Source organism: Apteryx rowi, unplaced genomic scaffold (genome assembly GCF_003343035.1).
Source record: "Apteryx rowi isolate R43461 unplaced genomic scaffold, aptRow1 scaffold_82, whole genome shotgun sequence".
In the NCBI taxonomy this organism is placed as follows: domain Eukaryota; kingdom Metazoa; phylum Chordata; class Aves; order Apterygiformes; family Apterygidae; genus Apteryx; species Apteryx rowi.
Window position 1 is genome coordinate 1,869,185 of NW_020451116.1, and position 18,480 is coordinate 1,887,664.

An 18,480-nucleotide genomic window follows, 5' to 3' on the forward strand; every position below is an offset into this window, starting at 1 on the left:
TATAGTGTGTCTGTTTCTTTCACAGCTGTTCTTAAATGAGATTTATACCTGATGAAATCAGTTGGTATCTGTGCTGTAATTCAATGTCAGCTTGATTTATTTGTTCTTTACCCTCCTCCCCAAAAAATCCTATGACAAATTACATGAATGCTCTGTCGTCTTCTTTTTTCTTTGTTTTTTAACTGAACTGAACTACAGTGCTGGAGCATGTGTAATATTCCTTATTCTGTATATAATGCTCTTTATTTCATTAGAGTATTGTATTTTAAATTATTTTGCAAGTTGCAGTAACATTTTACCGATACCCACGTTAACAGTGTGATTGGTTGCACAGCGCTTTAATCCCGTTAAGTATTGCGTCGTGCTCTCCCGCTCTGTTCTGAAATTACAAGTCGCCGTGGGTTTCTCTGTTGTTTCAGACATGCCAGGTAGCCCCCACAACCAGTTCACGTTCAGGCCGCTGCCACCGCCGCCGCCGCCGCCGCACGCCTGCACCTGCAGCCGGAAGCCGCCGCCGCCGGGCGACTCTCTGCAGCGGAGGTCGATGACGACCCGCAGCCAGCCCAGCCCCGCGGCCCCCACGCCCCCCGCCAGCGCCCAGGAGTCCGTGCATCTCCACAACAGCTGGGTCCTCAACAGCAACATACCCCTGGAAACCAGGTACAGACCCGCCCCCGCTGCCCAGCAGCTCTGAAACGTTGAAAAACAGTTGGGGCGGAGGCCTCACGTTGGCTTGAGAAGGTTACAGGGAGTCAGATTTGTCATCCGGGCCCTGCCAAAGCGCTTTGATCTGAGGCCGTGTTGTTGTGCACTGTATTTATTTGGTTCGTCTAGGTCATTAATGCTCACAAAGGAATGTTTTGTAAAGTTTGGGAAGAGACTGATTTCTTAAAGGTGTGTACGTTACACAGCTACGTTAGATTTGATTTGTGTGCAAGCAAGATTGGTGCTTGCATACGTGTGCCACCAGCCCACCTTCTCCCAGGGACATTTTGCCCAAGCAGTAATCGGCGAATAGGGGAAGTTTTGTTTAACTGGTGTTCTCTGGCAGCTCTGGCGTCAGTTCAGGCTTTGACATCCTGGGGATAGAAAAGAGATAGGAAATAATACTAAAGTATTTTTTTCCTCCATGTTTGTTTAAACATGTTAATGCATGTATACACAAAGAATACCATAATCATTTGATAATACAGAAATGATACAGGTCAAAGACATATATTAAACATGAAAACCTTAGTTTCGGGAGGCAGAGCACRGAGGGTTCAACTTCAGAATCAACCATAATTTACCACAAATAATCTACTTTGGAAAATCATGGCAAGCAAATACATTCTGTATTCAGAAAACCTGTGATTCAGTACCAAGAATTCTGCCTGCAGAGGTGCATGCACAGCTTCCTCTGACTTTCTGGCCCTTAGCTTCTTTGTTCCTGGTAAGTATTAGCTAATTTGATGGCCTTTAAATACAGTTGTGTTTGCTGACTTGATGCATATAGTAAGCCCTTGATTTTCTATATTTCTCTTCCTTTTAGAATCATTGTGAATATAGCACCAAGAAGTTTTGACTAGGGTTTCCTTTCGGTTTTGACATTCTACAATGTAAAAAGCACAGGACTCTCTGAAAGATATGTGGTGATACTCAGATGAACTGACATTGGACTAGTCTGACCCAGAGAATATAATGTAATATGCATATAAATGTGGGTGTGTGTATGTATATGTGTGTGTGTGTGTGTGTATATATATATATATATATATATGGAGAGAGAGATTTCCAGTTGCCAGTTATCACAATTATTTAATCACTGAGACCCTTTTGATTTTATTACATAATTTAATTTTAGTATAAATCTTTAAACACATAACTGCTGCTAAACAGAAATCTCATGTAGAGTGAGTCTGTCTTTGAAAGGCCATTAAACTGGAATTGAAGAATGAGCCAGTTCATTCTGAAATAAAACTTTCCTTTTTTGTCTCAAGGATATCTGCTTGAAATACCACAAGAGAATCAAGGAGGAAAGAAACTTTTCTCCCAGATTGAACATACACAAAATTTTAGTCCCCCTAACACCTCAATCTGTGTTTTTTCAAACTTATATCAAATAGACAAAGTGAAAGCAATTTTTTAAATGCTTCTATTTGAAATTCATGTTTAACCACATTTATCCATATTTCAGAATATAATTTTGTTATTTAAGATTGAATAAAAATAGAAAACATTTAGCTTTTTGGAGATGAGAACTTGAGAGGAAAAAAGTGATAATAAAATAACAGTGAATAATGTACATTGAAAACTATAAAAAATAAAAATTTCCAGTGCTCATTCATCAGTAAGTATCAGTCAAATTCTATTATTTCTTAAATAAATTTTTAAAAACCTCAATATTCCATAAATGGTTAGAATCAGAGTTCCTGTTTACGTAATTTTTATAATGATAAATCTCTCTCATTTCTGTAACAAGCTTGTATATCTATACCTTCTGCTGCATCTGAACCTGATCTGCAGGCATTCTGGACCCACTCAGTCCTTTCTGGTTCTCTTCGGTTAACACTTAGGTAGCTCTTCTGCAGCCTTTCTCCATCTCTATTTGGTATTTTCCCTTCAGCCCTCCTTATTGGGGGAAATGCTTTATGAATTTAGATTTGATTTGTAAGCTCTTCCATTTTTATGGCTTACTGTCTTTACAAGTTTGAATCTTTGCATGAAGGGTGTTATCTAGATATATACATATCTAGATAGGTTTGGGTCCTGGTGAAAGGGCTATGCAGTGGATTAGGAATGCAAACGGAAGAACGTACCGTGGGCTACTTACAAACCTTCGGTGGCTGTTTTAGCTGATTTTGTGCACCCTCTGGTAGCTAGCTGCTGCCTCTCATGAAGCTGGCTGCAAGGCTGTATAATCTTAAAGATGAATCTACAAAACTGTTCACCAAGGTTTATCTGCAGTTTATGTAGGGACAAGTGATATAGCAGGGGAACATTGTAATAAAAAATGTTTGTGGTCGCCACTTCCCAGAAGTCCATAGCACACAACACAGTCTTAGAGGAGGAAAAAAAAACCAAACAGTTGGAACTTTTTTTTTCCTTCTTTAACAGGGAGTGATTCAGATGGAGTTGAAAACACTGTGGTCTAATATCTGGATCCTCTTCCCTTTCTCCTCCATTAATGTTCAGCCCTCCATTAAAAATAATCCTACAAAATAAATGGAAACATGTCAATGGCAGCTGTATTTCTGTGCTAAATATTTAATAGTACAAAATCTACCTAATATATATGTACCTAATATGTATAAGCAGATTTTATTTTTTTAATTTGGAACATTTGCAATCAAAAAGAAGATTTAGAGACAGTAATTGATTCCCTACTGTAATAACTGGACAAAAATCACAGTGCACATGTTCAGCCTTTCTATCCAACAGACTCTCCAGTTAATCCATAAACAGCGCACGTGTTTGCGCAGTTTAGCTATCGCCGCATAATATGAGAGAATTTTCAGACAGGAAAAGATTTCCTCGCACTAATCGTGTGACGGCAAGTCCTGCTTCCTCTGAATAGTCAGAAATGAAGCACATTTGTGAGTCGGCTTGTAATGGTAATGTGTCACATTTACATGAAAGAAAACTCTGTAGTTCTGAAAATATATTTAACATACTAACTAGAAATCTATTCTTATATAATTATGCTTTGAAAACCTGCATTAGACTGAAAATGGGTGTGGTAGAGACTTATACAGAGGTGGTATGTTCCAGAAGTTTTTCTGTAGAGTAAAACTGTTATTTTTTTATAGAAAAGGGCTAATCAGAAATTCTGCAAGTGTTCTGTGCTTCGTCTAAAGGTGTTACATGCATGGACTAATCCACGAAACAGTCTTGCCAGGACCCCACCTGCTATCCCAACTTTTTAATGAGTAGACTAAAATAGAAAGGTGAAATGACTTGTTCAAGTCCACACCAGCTTTTGGCAAAGCCAAAAAAAGAATCTAGGTCTTGGTCATTGCCAGGGCCAGTTCCCTGCCTCTGGCTGGTGCTCTGACTCTGAGCAGCCCAAATGGAAACAGGGAGTAGGAACACCTTTACGGCTTCAGAGGACGAGATGTAGAATAGTCCTTGATGAAGAAACTGGAGAAAAACTGTACCTGTAAGAAGTGTAACCGCTTAACCTGCCAGCTGACTGTGCTGCAGCCTTCAGGGCTGTATGTGCCTGTGAATGCAAATGTGTGCTCTATCTGTATGCATGCACATGCAGTACTGAAAACAGCCTATTCATTATTAAAATGACTTAGGAACATGCAGTAATTTTGTTGTGTCACACAGAAAATAATTTGTAAGTATTGCCAGAGAAAAGACTGCAAGGTTCCCTCGCATCACATAAAAACACAGGAAACATTGATTCTCTTTTTTAGCAGCATAATGTTATTGGGCTCTTACATAAATTGATTTTTCTTCTCCCCCAGAATAAAGTACTTGCAACCTATTGCCTATTCCCTTCCTTTCCACTAAAATAATTGTTTTTCCAGGTTTCATAGATACTTTGCTCTAATGTTTCAAATCTTATGATTTACAGTGTTATACATTGTCATTATCTCTGACAGCCCCATTTGAACATGGCTTACTGCTTTTTACGGAGTATGTTTTAAACCTTGACGATTCAGAGGAGTGTGTTTTTCATCTTCTCTGTTCCCTGTTAGTAGACTCAGTGTTTGTTTACGTATCTGATATTTTGTTTTTTTCTGGTGCTTGCTATTTTTTTCATTTCAGTCAATTTCCAAAATACAAAGAAAAAAATAGATTTTAAATATATATTTCAGTTGATAGTATTTGTGATCCTCCCTGTATTATGCTACAGTTCCCTCTCATGGACAAACCATGGGGCATGCTTATTTTGAATACGGTTTTGCATTTAGGCTCCCTGAGCATTAGGTGCTTGTTACTTTGTGATGTTTAAGTTCTCTGTCAAAACATTAAAACTTACCTAATTCTGATTTTGTTTCAAAGTGTGTATTTTTGGTCCTGTATTTTGTGCTTCAGGATTTTACATACTTGCTTGTTCCTTCCTTTTTTAAATCAAATTTCTTTCTCATTCCTATAACCCATTTAGCAGTGTTGGCAGTAAGGTTAATGCTGTGCTGAATGGACTGAAATCTCCCTTCAATGCGCTGGCAATGAGCCAAGTCCTGTGCAAAAGACAGCTTAATTCAAGCAATCTTCTCACCATGGTAATAGCTCCTCTGAAGGGACAGTGAGGTACCAGACCATGAACCTGAGATTCAATTATCATTAATTTTTATAAAACTTTAAAGTTGTAGGATAATAAGAGAAGAATTTGGGGTTCAAGGCAGTTGTGATTTTTAGTTATTATTCAGCAATATTTCGGAGCCCTAAAATTTGATTCTGGTTCTAAGCACTTAAAAACTTTAAGAGTTTTGGACTTCAAGAAGTTTATTCAACCCCATATACAGACAGAGTCATTCCTTTCTATTTTATGTAGTTGTTTAAAGTGTGTATTTAAGACTCTCTGGATTTCTATTTTCTTGAAAATACATCTTGTTTGTGGTGCTTTTTAGTATGATCTTAACAGCTGTCACTTACCAAAACATTTATTCAATACTGTGGTTTTCCCTTTTTCTTTTTTAATCAATCAGTCAAGCTCATAATTATTTGTGCTATTCAAAACATGTATTTTTAGCCTTCCAAACCACAGAAACCTGTACATACTCACTCTTGGTCAGTTTAAGCTGGAGTCATGCTACATGCAGAAATAATAATAATAAAACATATAAAAGTACATGCACACACACAGTGTGTTCAGTGTGAGACCTTGGAAGGTGTATGTTTTCTCCTTGGTCACTTCATCATCCTGAAAACGTTGCCCCACTGCAAATGCAGAAAGCGCTTTTGTGCCTTCCTTTTCCCACTTTCAGTTTTTCCACAGCAAACAGGAGGGTTTTTTATGGCTCCGAAGGCAGACAGGTGTTGATGACCATAAAGCACCAAGCAAGAAGACAATTACTGTTTGAGCAGTGCAATTCATTAGTAACTTGTTTGTGAATGGAACTTACTCCTGAGTTAAATGACCTTACATGTGGTTATTCCAAAAATAAATGCAGGGGGATTTCATTTATGATCCTTCCTTCAAATCATGTTGTTCACTATCTGCTGTTTTGACATGGCTCTTGTATTTTGTCATTTTCTACCTAATTAAGCAATAAATCTAACCTACGGAGAGGCTGATCATATTAAACGCAGACACATGGCAAGGGTTAGAAATTCAAAGTCCCATGTGTTTTCACTGCACAGAAGAAAAGATCTAAAAATATTTAAGACTTCTGAATTGAAAAAGATACATTGAAAGCCATAAATATGACTATGAGCTTAATATAAAAGCTGTAAATATGACCCTAAATTTAATAATGCAAGGATGAAACCATCTTTTATAGAAATAAAAATACAAACATTTGTCAACTCAATGAATTACAATTTTAATGTCTCCAGCTATGGCACTTGAGGCTCTGTCTTCTTTTGAATAATTTGGAATCTAGTCCCTATAAGGCAATTTAAATTGTTTGTATACTCTACTGTAATTTTTCTTTGGGAGAAGGTCAGGTTTGGGCTTCCCTGGAACAGTATGATAGTATTTGTATGTGCAAGTATTTTTATCCAGACTGAATATAGTAATTTGAAATGCCATGCTGTAGATACTCCTTGCTCATTTTGAATAATGGACTAGTGTATAAAGTAATAAATAAGAGTAAAAATATGTTGTCATTTTATGGCCACCAATAACCAAGTTAGCCTGGTAGCTTTCTATAAAACACAGTATTTTCATTTACTAAAACAGAAGCAGACTAAATATAAATTTTGAAAGAGAAAAATATTAGCAGGTTAATACAGAGGGTCTCATCTGATTTGGAAAACAGAGTATATGTAGCAGAATGGGACACAGATATGCAGAAGATCGTATCTTTTCATTTTAAGGAGAAACTTAAAAATTTGGAAGGTTATTGCCTGGAAACAGGTATCTCTCCCCTGGATAGCTTACTTCCAGGAATTCTGTTCTGGAAGATCAGAAAATATTTAGATAGGTAATGTGATATACGTCTTGCTGAGTTGCGTTTGTTGAGAGTGTAATTTGTCACTGTTGCAGTACAGCTTGGCTTTTGACTATCTGCATGTGAGTGTAGGTATTTGGATGTAGACTCACCTGCTAGTAGTAAAAGTAGGAAAGAATATTCATGAATACCCACAGGAGGAAATACATGGCAAAGAGAACTGTGGGGCAACTATTTCTACTTTAGTTATCTCATATTCATTTCTTTGTTTTAAGCCATGCTTATAATCACAGACGTGAGCAACAAAATCACACTATTGGTGTATGTTTGTCCTTCTCACTTTATGATTTCAAAGTACCTTGCAGATATTACATAACTATTCATTATAAAACCTTTGTAAATGGTATTGTAAGTACTATCGTTCTCATTTTACCAATGGAAAATTAAGAAATTACTGAAAAAATAGAATAGACCATGAGCTCCCATAGTGTTTGCACCACTAATCCCTGTGTACATTGACCAGTTTTACTCAGATGTTGTTTGAAGTGTACTGTAATCCACAGAAAAGCACTTTTGAATTGAACAATATGGCATTAGTATAGCAATGTCACTGTATCAGAACAATAAAGCACATACTAATCTATACAAGACTAATTTCTGCCTCCAATAAGGTAGCTTTTCTTTTGGCTGCTTTTTCAATAAATGGCCAATGAAACCAAAGAAGATTGTATTTCAGATGACTGTCCCATATTAGAACTGTTCTTGATTGATTTTTGGCACTGTCCTGCATTTATATAATTATTGTCCCAGATTTCTGCCGGGGACTTGAAAGCTGAGTTACCTGGTTAAGGGAGTGAGCTTGCCTAGGGCAGCGACAGCAAGCGAGTCGGCATCACGTTGCTTTTGTTGGTGCTCTCTAATGAAGTGATTATCAAGGGACACAGTCTTTCTACATCCTTTCATATGCAGGGTCACAGGGCTAAGTTTTCAACACTATGCCAAGTAAACATGAGTGCGTAAAGGGAGGCAATTCTATGTAAATGATTCAGAAGGCAAATCCAGCTCAAAAGGGAATTAAAACAATGCAGTTGTATTCCCAAAGACAAATCTCTGATGGGTCTTTAAATGAATTTCAATTATACATATAAAGATAGAATCATATAATAAATTAGCTACATACTTTTCATGACCATTTCCCTCTTCTTTCATCCATGTTCTCATGAATAAATAGCTAGAATAGGGCATAGCGCTGCACAAGATACAATTATGGGTCAGATTCTATCTGTAATTATGAGTCATGTCTTATAATTCACTTACATTTTTGCCATGTTGGTTTTAAACAAGACGGTATGGTTAGTATATTATTGTTATAAAACAGCTGTCTTGTTTTTATACTATATACTTCACTGAGAGCCGTGTGGGAGATAAGGAATGATTTATACACCAAGGTCCATATTCTGATTATTATCTAAGTTTAGGAGTTTCCTTCTCCCCACCCCCGTTCATGGTACAGAGTGGGATGGATAGAAGATCAGTAAAGAACAAGTCTCTGATTCTTTCCAGCGTCACAGGAGATATTGCATGACTGAAAAGGGCCATGAGCATGTGGTCAGTGCTAGCCAGAGGAGATGGACAACTATATCAATTCCAAAGCTGATCTTCTGGCTACCATCTTTACATGTTTTTTGGATATCAGAGAGCATTCTTCCTATGGTTCAATAATTATGCTATTGAAGAATTCCCTTTGCTACTTCTGTTAGCATCTAAATTAGAATTATTTCAATTGTCTAGTTAAATTTGAGTATATAGTTATACAACCTAGTTAAAAAGAAGTTGAAATACTTAAATGACCAAACTGAAGACTTTCTAGCTTTGTTGTCACTTAGTTATGCAGTAAATTATTATGCTTTTAGTAACTGCTTCTTGAAACTGAAATGCATACAAGTACAAATGTGTTCCTACTTGGTTTACCCAGGAGAAATGCAGACAAATCTTTTGGCCAAGGCATTGTAAGATTTCTTTTGCATTTGTATTTCTCCTAAGTCCTCCATTGGATTGCTTTCAGATCTCCTTTCATCCTTCATTTTTCTCTTACAAATTTGTAATTTTTAATAAAATGAAGGAAAACATGTTGCAATGTACAAGGTAGACATCTAGGCCTGTAAATTGGAGGTTGAAACACAGGGCAAAGGTTTAGAGCTTACAGAAGCAATGCCAGGCCCTTGGCAGAGTAGAGGGGCATGGCTACAGTATGGCATAAAAAAACACTTTCTCAGGATTTAATTAAGGAACCCTGTGTGTGGTTAATCTAGTTTCTGTAATGGTATTGCATTACCATCACATGAATTCAGCTGGGCTGTTGCTTCATGTGTAGCTTTTGTAGGACTTGGGTTGCCACTGCAGGTAAGAAGCCAAAAGTATGTAACAAAACATCCTGACAGAGAAATGTGTAAGCAAAGAAATGAATTGCCATTCTCTGTTTTTCCTAACTGAGAATTCAACGCTTTTGTGTGAGCTGCACTCTTGAAGTTATGTGCCGCTCGTCTTGAGGTAGAACAAGAGCAAGAACGCTTAGATGAGCCACGGGAAACTGCTCTGTTACTGAAAGCCAGCTTTTCTGCGACCAGCAGGACTAAGGGGGCTGATTGCATGCCTTATGTCACCTGAACTCCCCGATAAGTCCCTGTCTGAGTGGGCGAGTCAATGCAGCAGGTCTGGACCTCGGTGCTCCCAGCAATACCCACCCCGAGTCGTTAGCCGGGGGGGCACAGCTGGTGGGAGCATCGCAGAGGGGATGAGGAGCTGAGGTTATTAATGGGAGCTCATTAGGGCTGGGGTCCCCTATCTCGTTGCTGGTTTTCACGAGACCGGTAGGATCTTTTTCTTCCTGTCAGATTTGCTTGCGAGAATTCAAAGTTCAAAAGTTTTGGATTTGTAGAGATGGCCAAATAGATAGGCAAACAGACATGGTGATTACATTAAAAAAGAAATTTTTCTATGCATGTTTTGTACAGTCAAATTATTACTGAGCCTTGAATATTTTTATGTCTTGGAATTATCAGTGTTATATTAAGTGACTTTTATTTCACAGATGCCTTGCAGTTTATGTCTTGTATTTCTTTTTCTAAGAGAATAATATTTTCATCTTTATGAACATTTTTGACATTTTTGTGAATATTTAGAACTTTTCTACTTAATGTGAGTGGTCTTATCTATCATTTGTATAAATCCTTTGATTTTTCTTGTGCTCTCAATTCAAAAAAAAGCCTTACCTTTTCTGTTAGATTGAATATTAAGGCACATACCAAGCTGTAGTCACATATAAACTCTTGAACTGCAATTTTTATTATTTTGCTCTTTAGAGAGAGGCTGGTACTATAGAATTGATAGCAACGGTTTACTGTGCCCTAATGTCCTTTGGGAACAGTGGTGTGCTTAGACAGATGAGTAGTCATCTGAGTTTATGAGAACATAGTCGCAGTCTAGCTTTGGAAATTTGTCTTTGTGCCACCAGTGTTTTTCAAATTCTATAGAAATGTCTTGAGGTACTCATTATTCGCTCCCCAAAATGGAATGCATAAACAATTGCAGTTTGTAACGCTTTCTCAACAGTATTTCATTGGTAGCTCACTTGCAGTGTAGCGTTGCATCATAATCTCAGTTTTATAACAACAAATTAGAGCTATATAAATTCTCCTGTGTGTGATTATAGTTTTCTATCTATCTGAAAGGGTGTGAGCTGAATCCATCTTGTGTGTACTCAGATTCTCATGCTCTTCTGCTATTAAAGAAATCCCTCTGCACGCTAGTATTTTACCATCAGGCTATCAAGCCGCATTTATAAATCCTCATGCAAGAGAATGAAATTATTCCTGGCTATTGATTGCTAGGCTATTAGAGCTTTAATAATAACTTTCAATTCAGCATCTCTTTGCCTTTACCTCTGGTATCTTTGAACTGTGCTCCATATAGGACAATCAATACTGCCAGTATCAGACCATTTTGCAGTAATTTCCAAAATTTTTAAATGAAAAAGTATCAAGAGAGGTAGGTTTTTGTCATTATGTCCTGAACATGTAAACCAATTAAAGAACTATTGACTGGTTAAAAGAAATTTATTATAATACTTTTCTTATTTTATATTGTGATTTTGCTCCTGGTCCCTTGAATATTAGGAGGAATTTAGTTGTGAAGTTCACCACCACCACCAAAAGTCTAGGTGGCCATGTATCATGTTAACTGCTGACCAAAAAGTAAGACAACCACATACTTGCAAAAGCCTTCATGTGTGACAGTGAAGCAGTCTAAAGAAATACTGAAGCCAAAATAACCAAGCATATTTCAATGACCTGGTATGAGGGAAGCAGAAGCATATAGTCTTGTAGACAGTTATTTCATTGGAATTTATTGCGTTATTTTATTTGAATTTAAAATTTTTGAGCTCAAATAGTTACAGGGAGCATTAACATGTTCAGAGCATTGTCATTATTAAGGGCCATAATCTATATATCTGCAACTATGAAATCCTAGTGAATGGGAAAGCAAATTGGACTGCATTGTCTGACATACCCCCAGGATGCTGTACCATCAAATTCAGTTGTCTGTATTTGGCTCTGTTTACATGTGTAGTAAGGATGAAGCCCAAGTATGTGTTATTCAACACAGCAAGTAATGCAAAATTTGGCTCCCAATGGTTTGTCAAAAGAATCCATGTATGTAGGCAGTGTAAACTGTAATGCAAGCTAACAAGTATTCTCATTTACATTTTATGTAACAACTGCCTGAAAAAAGGCCCTTTACAAGTAAATCTGCTCTGTAGTATCTTTTTATTTTCTATAATCTGGCATTTTGGAGAACTGTAACCTTTCTTTTAAAATGCTACAGTGGAAACAGGTAATACCATACTCATTGCACCATCTTAACAATTACCTTTCCATGAGCATGGATTTACAATATTCTTATGTCAAATGTCACAGCGTGCTCCTGTTTCCCCCGAGCGTTTGATTCTGTGTGCGTCCCGCTGTGGATGTGCCAGAGGAGTCCTGCCAGAATGATTGATCTGTATATGCATCCAAAACTTCTCTTGTGCCTTCCTGAAGGTATCAAGGTACATTTGTCATTTGAAAGGCTGCAAATGATGTCAACGCTCGTCCGTGAGCTTCAGCTTGGAACCTCCTCTGTGTCGTTTGGGTGCATGCGTCGTTCCCCGTGGCTGTCAGCCCCTCGTCCCGGCAGCCCCGGCACGCGGGCCGTGGCAGTGCTCGCCCTCCCAGGAGTCTCGCGCGGCTCGCGGACGAAGGGAGACGGGGATCGCGTAGGAGCCGACGGCAGCGGTGCTGGCATGCTGTTGCGAAGCTGGGAGCTCGCAGGAAGGGGCGTACGGTTCAGAGCACCTGGGCTGCAGATGGGGCGCGTCAGGGTCTGGCTCCCAAAGCAAAGAGCCGGCTGGCTCGGGAGAGCTAGCGCTGCTCTCTGGAAATGCCGTTGTGATTCAGGGGTCGGTGCAGCTGGCTGCAGAGACATATGGGCTAAAACAGCCGTTCCTGAGCGGCAGCTCTGCAGCCAGGGCAGTCCTTGCTCGCACAAGCTGTGCGGTGTCAGCTTATCCCTTGCATAAAACAAAGGAAAGAAGTTGCAAAAAAACTGGTGTTTCCAGAAGAACACTTTGTGTGGTCAGACTTGATTGTGTCCTTTACTGCCGCAATATCTGAGCACATAGGACAGTAAGTTATTTTTTAAAAGTTGAATATCCCTTCCCTAATTCTCCTGGAGAGCACTTGCCAGTCCTGATAATCTTCCATCTTCCTACAGATAACCGCTCTGTATTCATACACCGGAGCCTATTCTGCAAGGCGCATCTCTGTACCTTATTTTTTATGCTCATGTCAGTCTTTGCTTGGGTGCTATTTTTTCTTGAAGGCAGTCCTCCCACCCATACTGAAATAGGTCTCCAAATGAGCTTGCTAACTTAGTATATTTGAGAATCACACACAGCAAGCAAAAGCATTCGAAGAAAAGCTGCTCTCGGTATAGCTCAATTAAGAATACTAAACAGATTGTGTACTTTCCTATACAGTAACTAACATTTTTCAGATGGGTTTTCCTTGTGGATTTTCCACTAAGTCTCCATTCTCTCTTCTTTTTATTTTTTTTCCTGTTCTCTGGCGAGAATCCGTAGTAAAAACTAAATAAATGAACACTCAGAGTGGTGGTGGCTGCTGCGCTTCCTCTGCGCTGTCGGTAAGGTGGGCGCAGCCGAGCGGTTGTGTTTGGGGGCAGAGGGGGCCCTGCTGGCCGAAGCTCCCTGGGTGCCCGGCGGGCAGGAGCCACATGTGCCGAAGCTGCCGCCGCGGGCAGCAGCGCCCGTCCTGCCCGTGCCCCTCGTCCCTGCGCCTAGGGGGAACTGCTGGGCAATGGTATGGGGTGCATTTACCTTGCACTGTGTACCTAAAAAATTACTGAAAATCTTGCGGTGTGGTTAAAACGCTATACTTCCAGTGCAGAGGGTGTTCGAGTATACGTTTTCCTGTCTTTCATGTTTTCTGTAGACATATGCAGTATTTGACATGCTACAATGCTTATGCAGTTCCTTTCGCTTTTTAAGCACAAACTGGTGTTTACAACATGGTTCTTTGTCTTCTTTTTGTAGGCATTTCCTATTTAAACATGGATCTGGGTCTTCAGCTATCTTCAGTGCAGCCAGTCAGAACTATCCTTTAACATCCAATACTGTTTACTCTCCACCTCCTAGGCCTCTTCCTAGAAGTACCTTTTCTAGACCTGCCTTCACTTTTAACAAACCTTACAGGTGTTGCAACTGGAAGTGCACTGCTTTGAGTGCTACTGCTATTACAGTTACGCTGGCGTTGTTGCTAGCCTATGTTATCGGTAAGCCTCTGTTTCTTTTCTACGCTGAATTATTCTTTACCTTTTCGGTTCTGTTGTCATGCTTGCTTTTGCACTAATATAAATACCATGTTTTACTAATAATATTTGCCATTGCCATGGGTGCTCTGTAAATTCTGGCAGGCAAAATACTAGATTGGCCAGAGGTTGCATATGACATGGAATTCTCATTAACTTTCTACTCCGTTGACTTCAATACTGCCTAATAGAGAAAGAAATATTATTCAAGATGACATGTTTGCACTAGCAGAGGACTCCTGATTTTAATTGCTGTGATATTTTTCTTAAATTAAAGGTTTGATTTTCATATTAAGACTTACAATGTTGTTACTTTTAAATATTTTTTCTTAAAAGATATTGATAACTCTCTATTGTATTTTTGCCTTGCTGCCTGCCTTTCGTTTCTGTGATCTGATCAAAATTTAACACTTTCATATTTTTCCCTTAATTCTTGCATCATTGGTTAGACTTGTAGCTTTAAAAATACCTAGCACTTTATACCATATTTTCTAAGACATATTTTGCTGTGCCTGTATTGAATTTATGTTTCAGAAAAGCATTACATAGATTGAAGTGCACTTATTTAATTTCAAACTCATTTTTGGTAAGCAACTAACTTGACAATTTTGTTATCACAATAGATTGGTAGGATTTATCAAAGTAGCTAGAAACTCCTTCCTTTTCTTTGGAAGATAAATGCTGAATCATGCTTGGAGTCAGTGTGATTAAAATCATACACTAGAGAGCAAATCTTTTTGACTTACTATATGACATTTTGGCTGAACATTAATTTCCACTTTGGTTTTGCAATCTGAAATATAAGTATTAGAAGATGTTCATTATGCTGAATCTTGGAATGTGACTGTGGCTTCTATAAACACATGCAAGTCTAATGAATTTTTGCTTGTGTGATTCACTTTCTCACATAGACTCTTACTTCGTTGATGTAGCTGCCAGTCTGCAAATAAGCAGGAGCCAGAGTATCCCCAGCATCTTCGAGCTTGAATAGGAATGTCTCTGGGTTTGTCTGAAACAGTAGTTTGCACTTGTTAAAATTTGTGCAGGGATATTGAGATATACCTTCAACCAGAAGAGAAGCCGTTGGTTTTCTGTATTCCCTGAATAAACATCTTTATGACGGATTTGGGTTTCTGAACCAAGTCCCACTGAAAATTCCAGTCGTTTTGTTTTTCGCTGTATTTTTGGTCCCACAGCGACAAAGGTCTAGTTACTATCAGTGAGGTGTTCATCAGGAGGGATTTTTTTCTAACACCCTGATCTAATGCAGATGGGAAAGCAGATTTGATCATTTCTGGTGTATGATTATTTGAAAGCACCTGAAGATCTAGTAAGCTACATTAATTGCAGATTTACATAACAGCTGGTGAGCATATGCCCTCAGTTAGGACTGGCTGTATAATTTTTGCAGCCTCATCTGTTTGCTACATATATATCCCACCCACACCATCTCAGTTTTATCATGGATGAAACCCTGCCTGCTTCATCCCTGCCTAGATCGCAGTCTGCCCCTGGGAGAAACTGTTTAAGTTGGCAGCGGTGCAGTGCTGCACGCGCTCAGCCCGAGAACGCGGTGGGAGCTCCGTACCACTGTGAGTGGAAAAGCCCTGCGCGAGCTCCCTGGGGGCTTGTCTGTGTTTATCTTCACGCAGCACCGCAGAGGTGTTGCACGTGTTTTCTTTCTAACTGTTAAGTATTGGCTAGGCAGTACTAGGTAAAATTAGTATACGTTTATGTTTTATATTTTATAGGTATTTCTACTGCCCTTTTCTATAGCAAAATATAAATTAATGTTTCTGGCTCAGAGATTTAGAAAAACTTCCAAAGCACACTTCGTTCTTTCTGTTTGCCCCAGAAATTTTTCAGTTGCAAAAGTTTCCTTGTAAATTCAAATACTCGTTAGCTTATTCCAAATTAATATTTATGCTGCCTCTTTCTGATTGGTTCAATATTTAAATATGTTCATAGTCTGTTCTTCTGAGTCAGGTACCTTAATTCTTTCCCTTTTGTTAAGTATGGATAATAGCAAATAAACTGTTTTCAAAGTTCAGTTGTTCTTAGGGTTTCATACTTGCATATCTTTTCATGCCACAAATTTAAATGTGCAAGTTTTGAATAACAGTAGGTGAATATACAAAATCAGACTGCATGCAACGCTCTCCAGTTCAAATACACGCCAGCAAGTATTTTCTTTTCGCTGTGATCCACATTGCCTCAGGTCCCTCAGTCCTTGCTCCAGGAAGGTTTCCTTAAAGTCAAAGGGAGTTAGGTGTGAGCGAGGACTATAGACTTGGGCCCAAATTGTAAAACAAAGTTTGTATTACTTTCAGGATCAAACCTCTCTGTGATCAGTTCAGTGGTTGTTACTGGAAGGATGAGGGAGAGCTTGTAAAGGCAGAATTATTTCCATTATATGTTTTATGGCATAGTCTACAGCAACCTACAACGAGCTGAGATTTCAGGCCAAATGAATGTAGGTCAAAATTTAACATCTAAGCTTTTTTTTAATGCATATCTAATAGCTTAAGTGTGCTTTCTCAAATATCTTTTACTACTGTTAGATGCAAGAGCTACATGTTACTTTTAAAAAAAAAAGAAAAGAAAAGAAAAAAAGCTCCAAATCTAAGCCTCAGACCAGAACAGGCCCAGAGTCTTGGAAATTCAAGGCTTATTCCAGATCAAAAATTTGCAAATGGCTCTAATATTTATAAGGAACCAACCCAGATCTGTACCATATTGGTGTAAACTGTCATTGATTTCTTTTTTATCAGAAGATAAATTATCAAATTTTTCTTCTTTTATTTTTCAGTCTGTCTTTATTATCAATAAGACTCAATACAGAAGCTTTAATTGGGAACACATATTTCTTCTGCATTTTCTATCTTTTGAACTCCTAGTCAGTTAAAAAAAAAAAGATAATATATATTTTTCTCTATGTTCCCATTTTTGCCCTATAATTCAGCATGTTTATTATTTGGTCCTTCTTGCTGAAATAAATTTGAGTATTATATGGACAATAAGGAAATTACAGAATCCTCTAAATGATTGTATAAAAGCTGATTTATTGAAAATCTTTAGTCACAGTATTTAGTTTAGCAAGTAAAACATATTTTCACTTTAACAGGAGTAATTTCTATGAATAGGTTGTAAAGTCATAGTAGTTACTACATTAAGTGCTCATTTCATAAAGAGGGTGTTTGGTGGTCTCACTGTAAATGCGTTGAATTATTTTTCTATTGAATAAAGGCTTATATATTTTTTTCATATATGTTGGCAACAATAATGCATTCGTGCCCATCTGGAGTACAGTTGCTTCAATTAGTCTTCCAAGAAAGCAGTAAGACAAACGAACACATGTAGCACCCCCAGAAGAGGGGAGGTTAATGCATTTCATGGGTGCTTCAGAAGACGCTGCAGCAGCCTCACTGGCCCTTCTTGGGAGCCCGACCACGCTTTCGGGCAGTGAAGCAGAGGATTGGACTAAGGCAGAGTGAAATTGCCAGTGGAGTGAAAGACTGACTAGGAGAAACAAGGCATCCGTGCTTAGGACAGCAAAGTCGTAAAAGTGGGCAAAATCTGCCTCTTAGCACTCGCTCTGTCTGGAGGGTGTTTAAGCTGTTCTTGTTTTAAAGGTTTAAGCAAATGTGCAAATGAATGCTCAAACTGAAAAAAAAAATTTTTGACTGTACTTGAGGAAAATTATAGAAATACAGTTACAGTCAAAATTTTTATTTTTGATTGTAAAACGGAAACAGATAAATTCCTGGCTTTGTGTTGATGCATATTTCTCTCTGGCATGAGGTGTGTCTAATGGCTATAACACAGATTCCTAATTATCACATGAAAGAAACGACCATGTCTGTTTGATTCAATGCAGTCGATGCTTGTGTCTCTGTGCTCATCTATTAGTCTGTGCTGCTATAGGCTGTGCTGATCATTCTGGAGAGGTATCGCTAAATATTCTCTTTTTTATTATCATTGTAAAAAAAAACCTTAGAATCCATCACCAATTAAAAAAGAAATTCAGCAAAAAAATTAAAAAGAGTACATAAAGTAAATATAAGAGTTAAAATAAGAAGTAAATATTTTTTCTGTAGTTCTTCACTACCACACTATTTTCTTTAAATACAATACAGTGTTTGATGATGTGATTGTTTATCTAGTCAGTTATTTTTAGCCCATTATTCACTAGGATTTTTCTTCCATGATATCGTACCCTTTTATCAGTATCTGATTTGGACTTGCAAATCACTGGTCCTATTGATCAAAGGTGCTGTACTCCAACAGTTCCTATCGATTTCAAGAGGAGATGCAAATGTTCAGTGCCTCTGAAAACTGGGTCCCGTGTTGTTAGATCTAGCCATCTCTGACTACAAAATGGCTATTTTATACACAAATGAATTCTCAAGTATGAATGCAAAGTTATCCCTGCCCTTCGCGATATTATCACTATTTGTGAGTAGGCAGTGGGGATGGGTGTTAGGGGCAGGATTGCACTCATATGCAG

General features: G+C 38.3%; 1 protein-coding gene across 2 annotated transcripts in view; it reads left to right on the top strand.

The window, feature by feature from the left end:
• Positions 1 to 18,480, top strand: part of TENM1 (teneurin transmembrane protein 1) — a 251,056-nt gene that overhangs the window by 88,146 nt on the left and 144,430 nt on the right. For both annotated transcript variants that reach the window (XM_026089540.1, XM_026089539.1), the window contains exons 3-4: positions 420 to 660; positions 13,699 to 13,937. In XM_026089540.1, the coding sequence (XP_025945325.1) occupies positions 420 to 660; positions 13,699 to 13,937 (480 nt within the window). The remainder of the gene's footprint in view (positions 1 to 419; positions 661 to 13,698; positions 13,938 to 18,480) is intronic.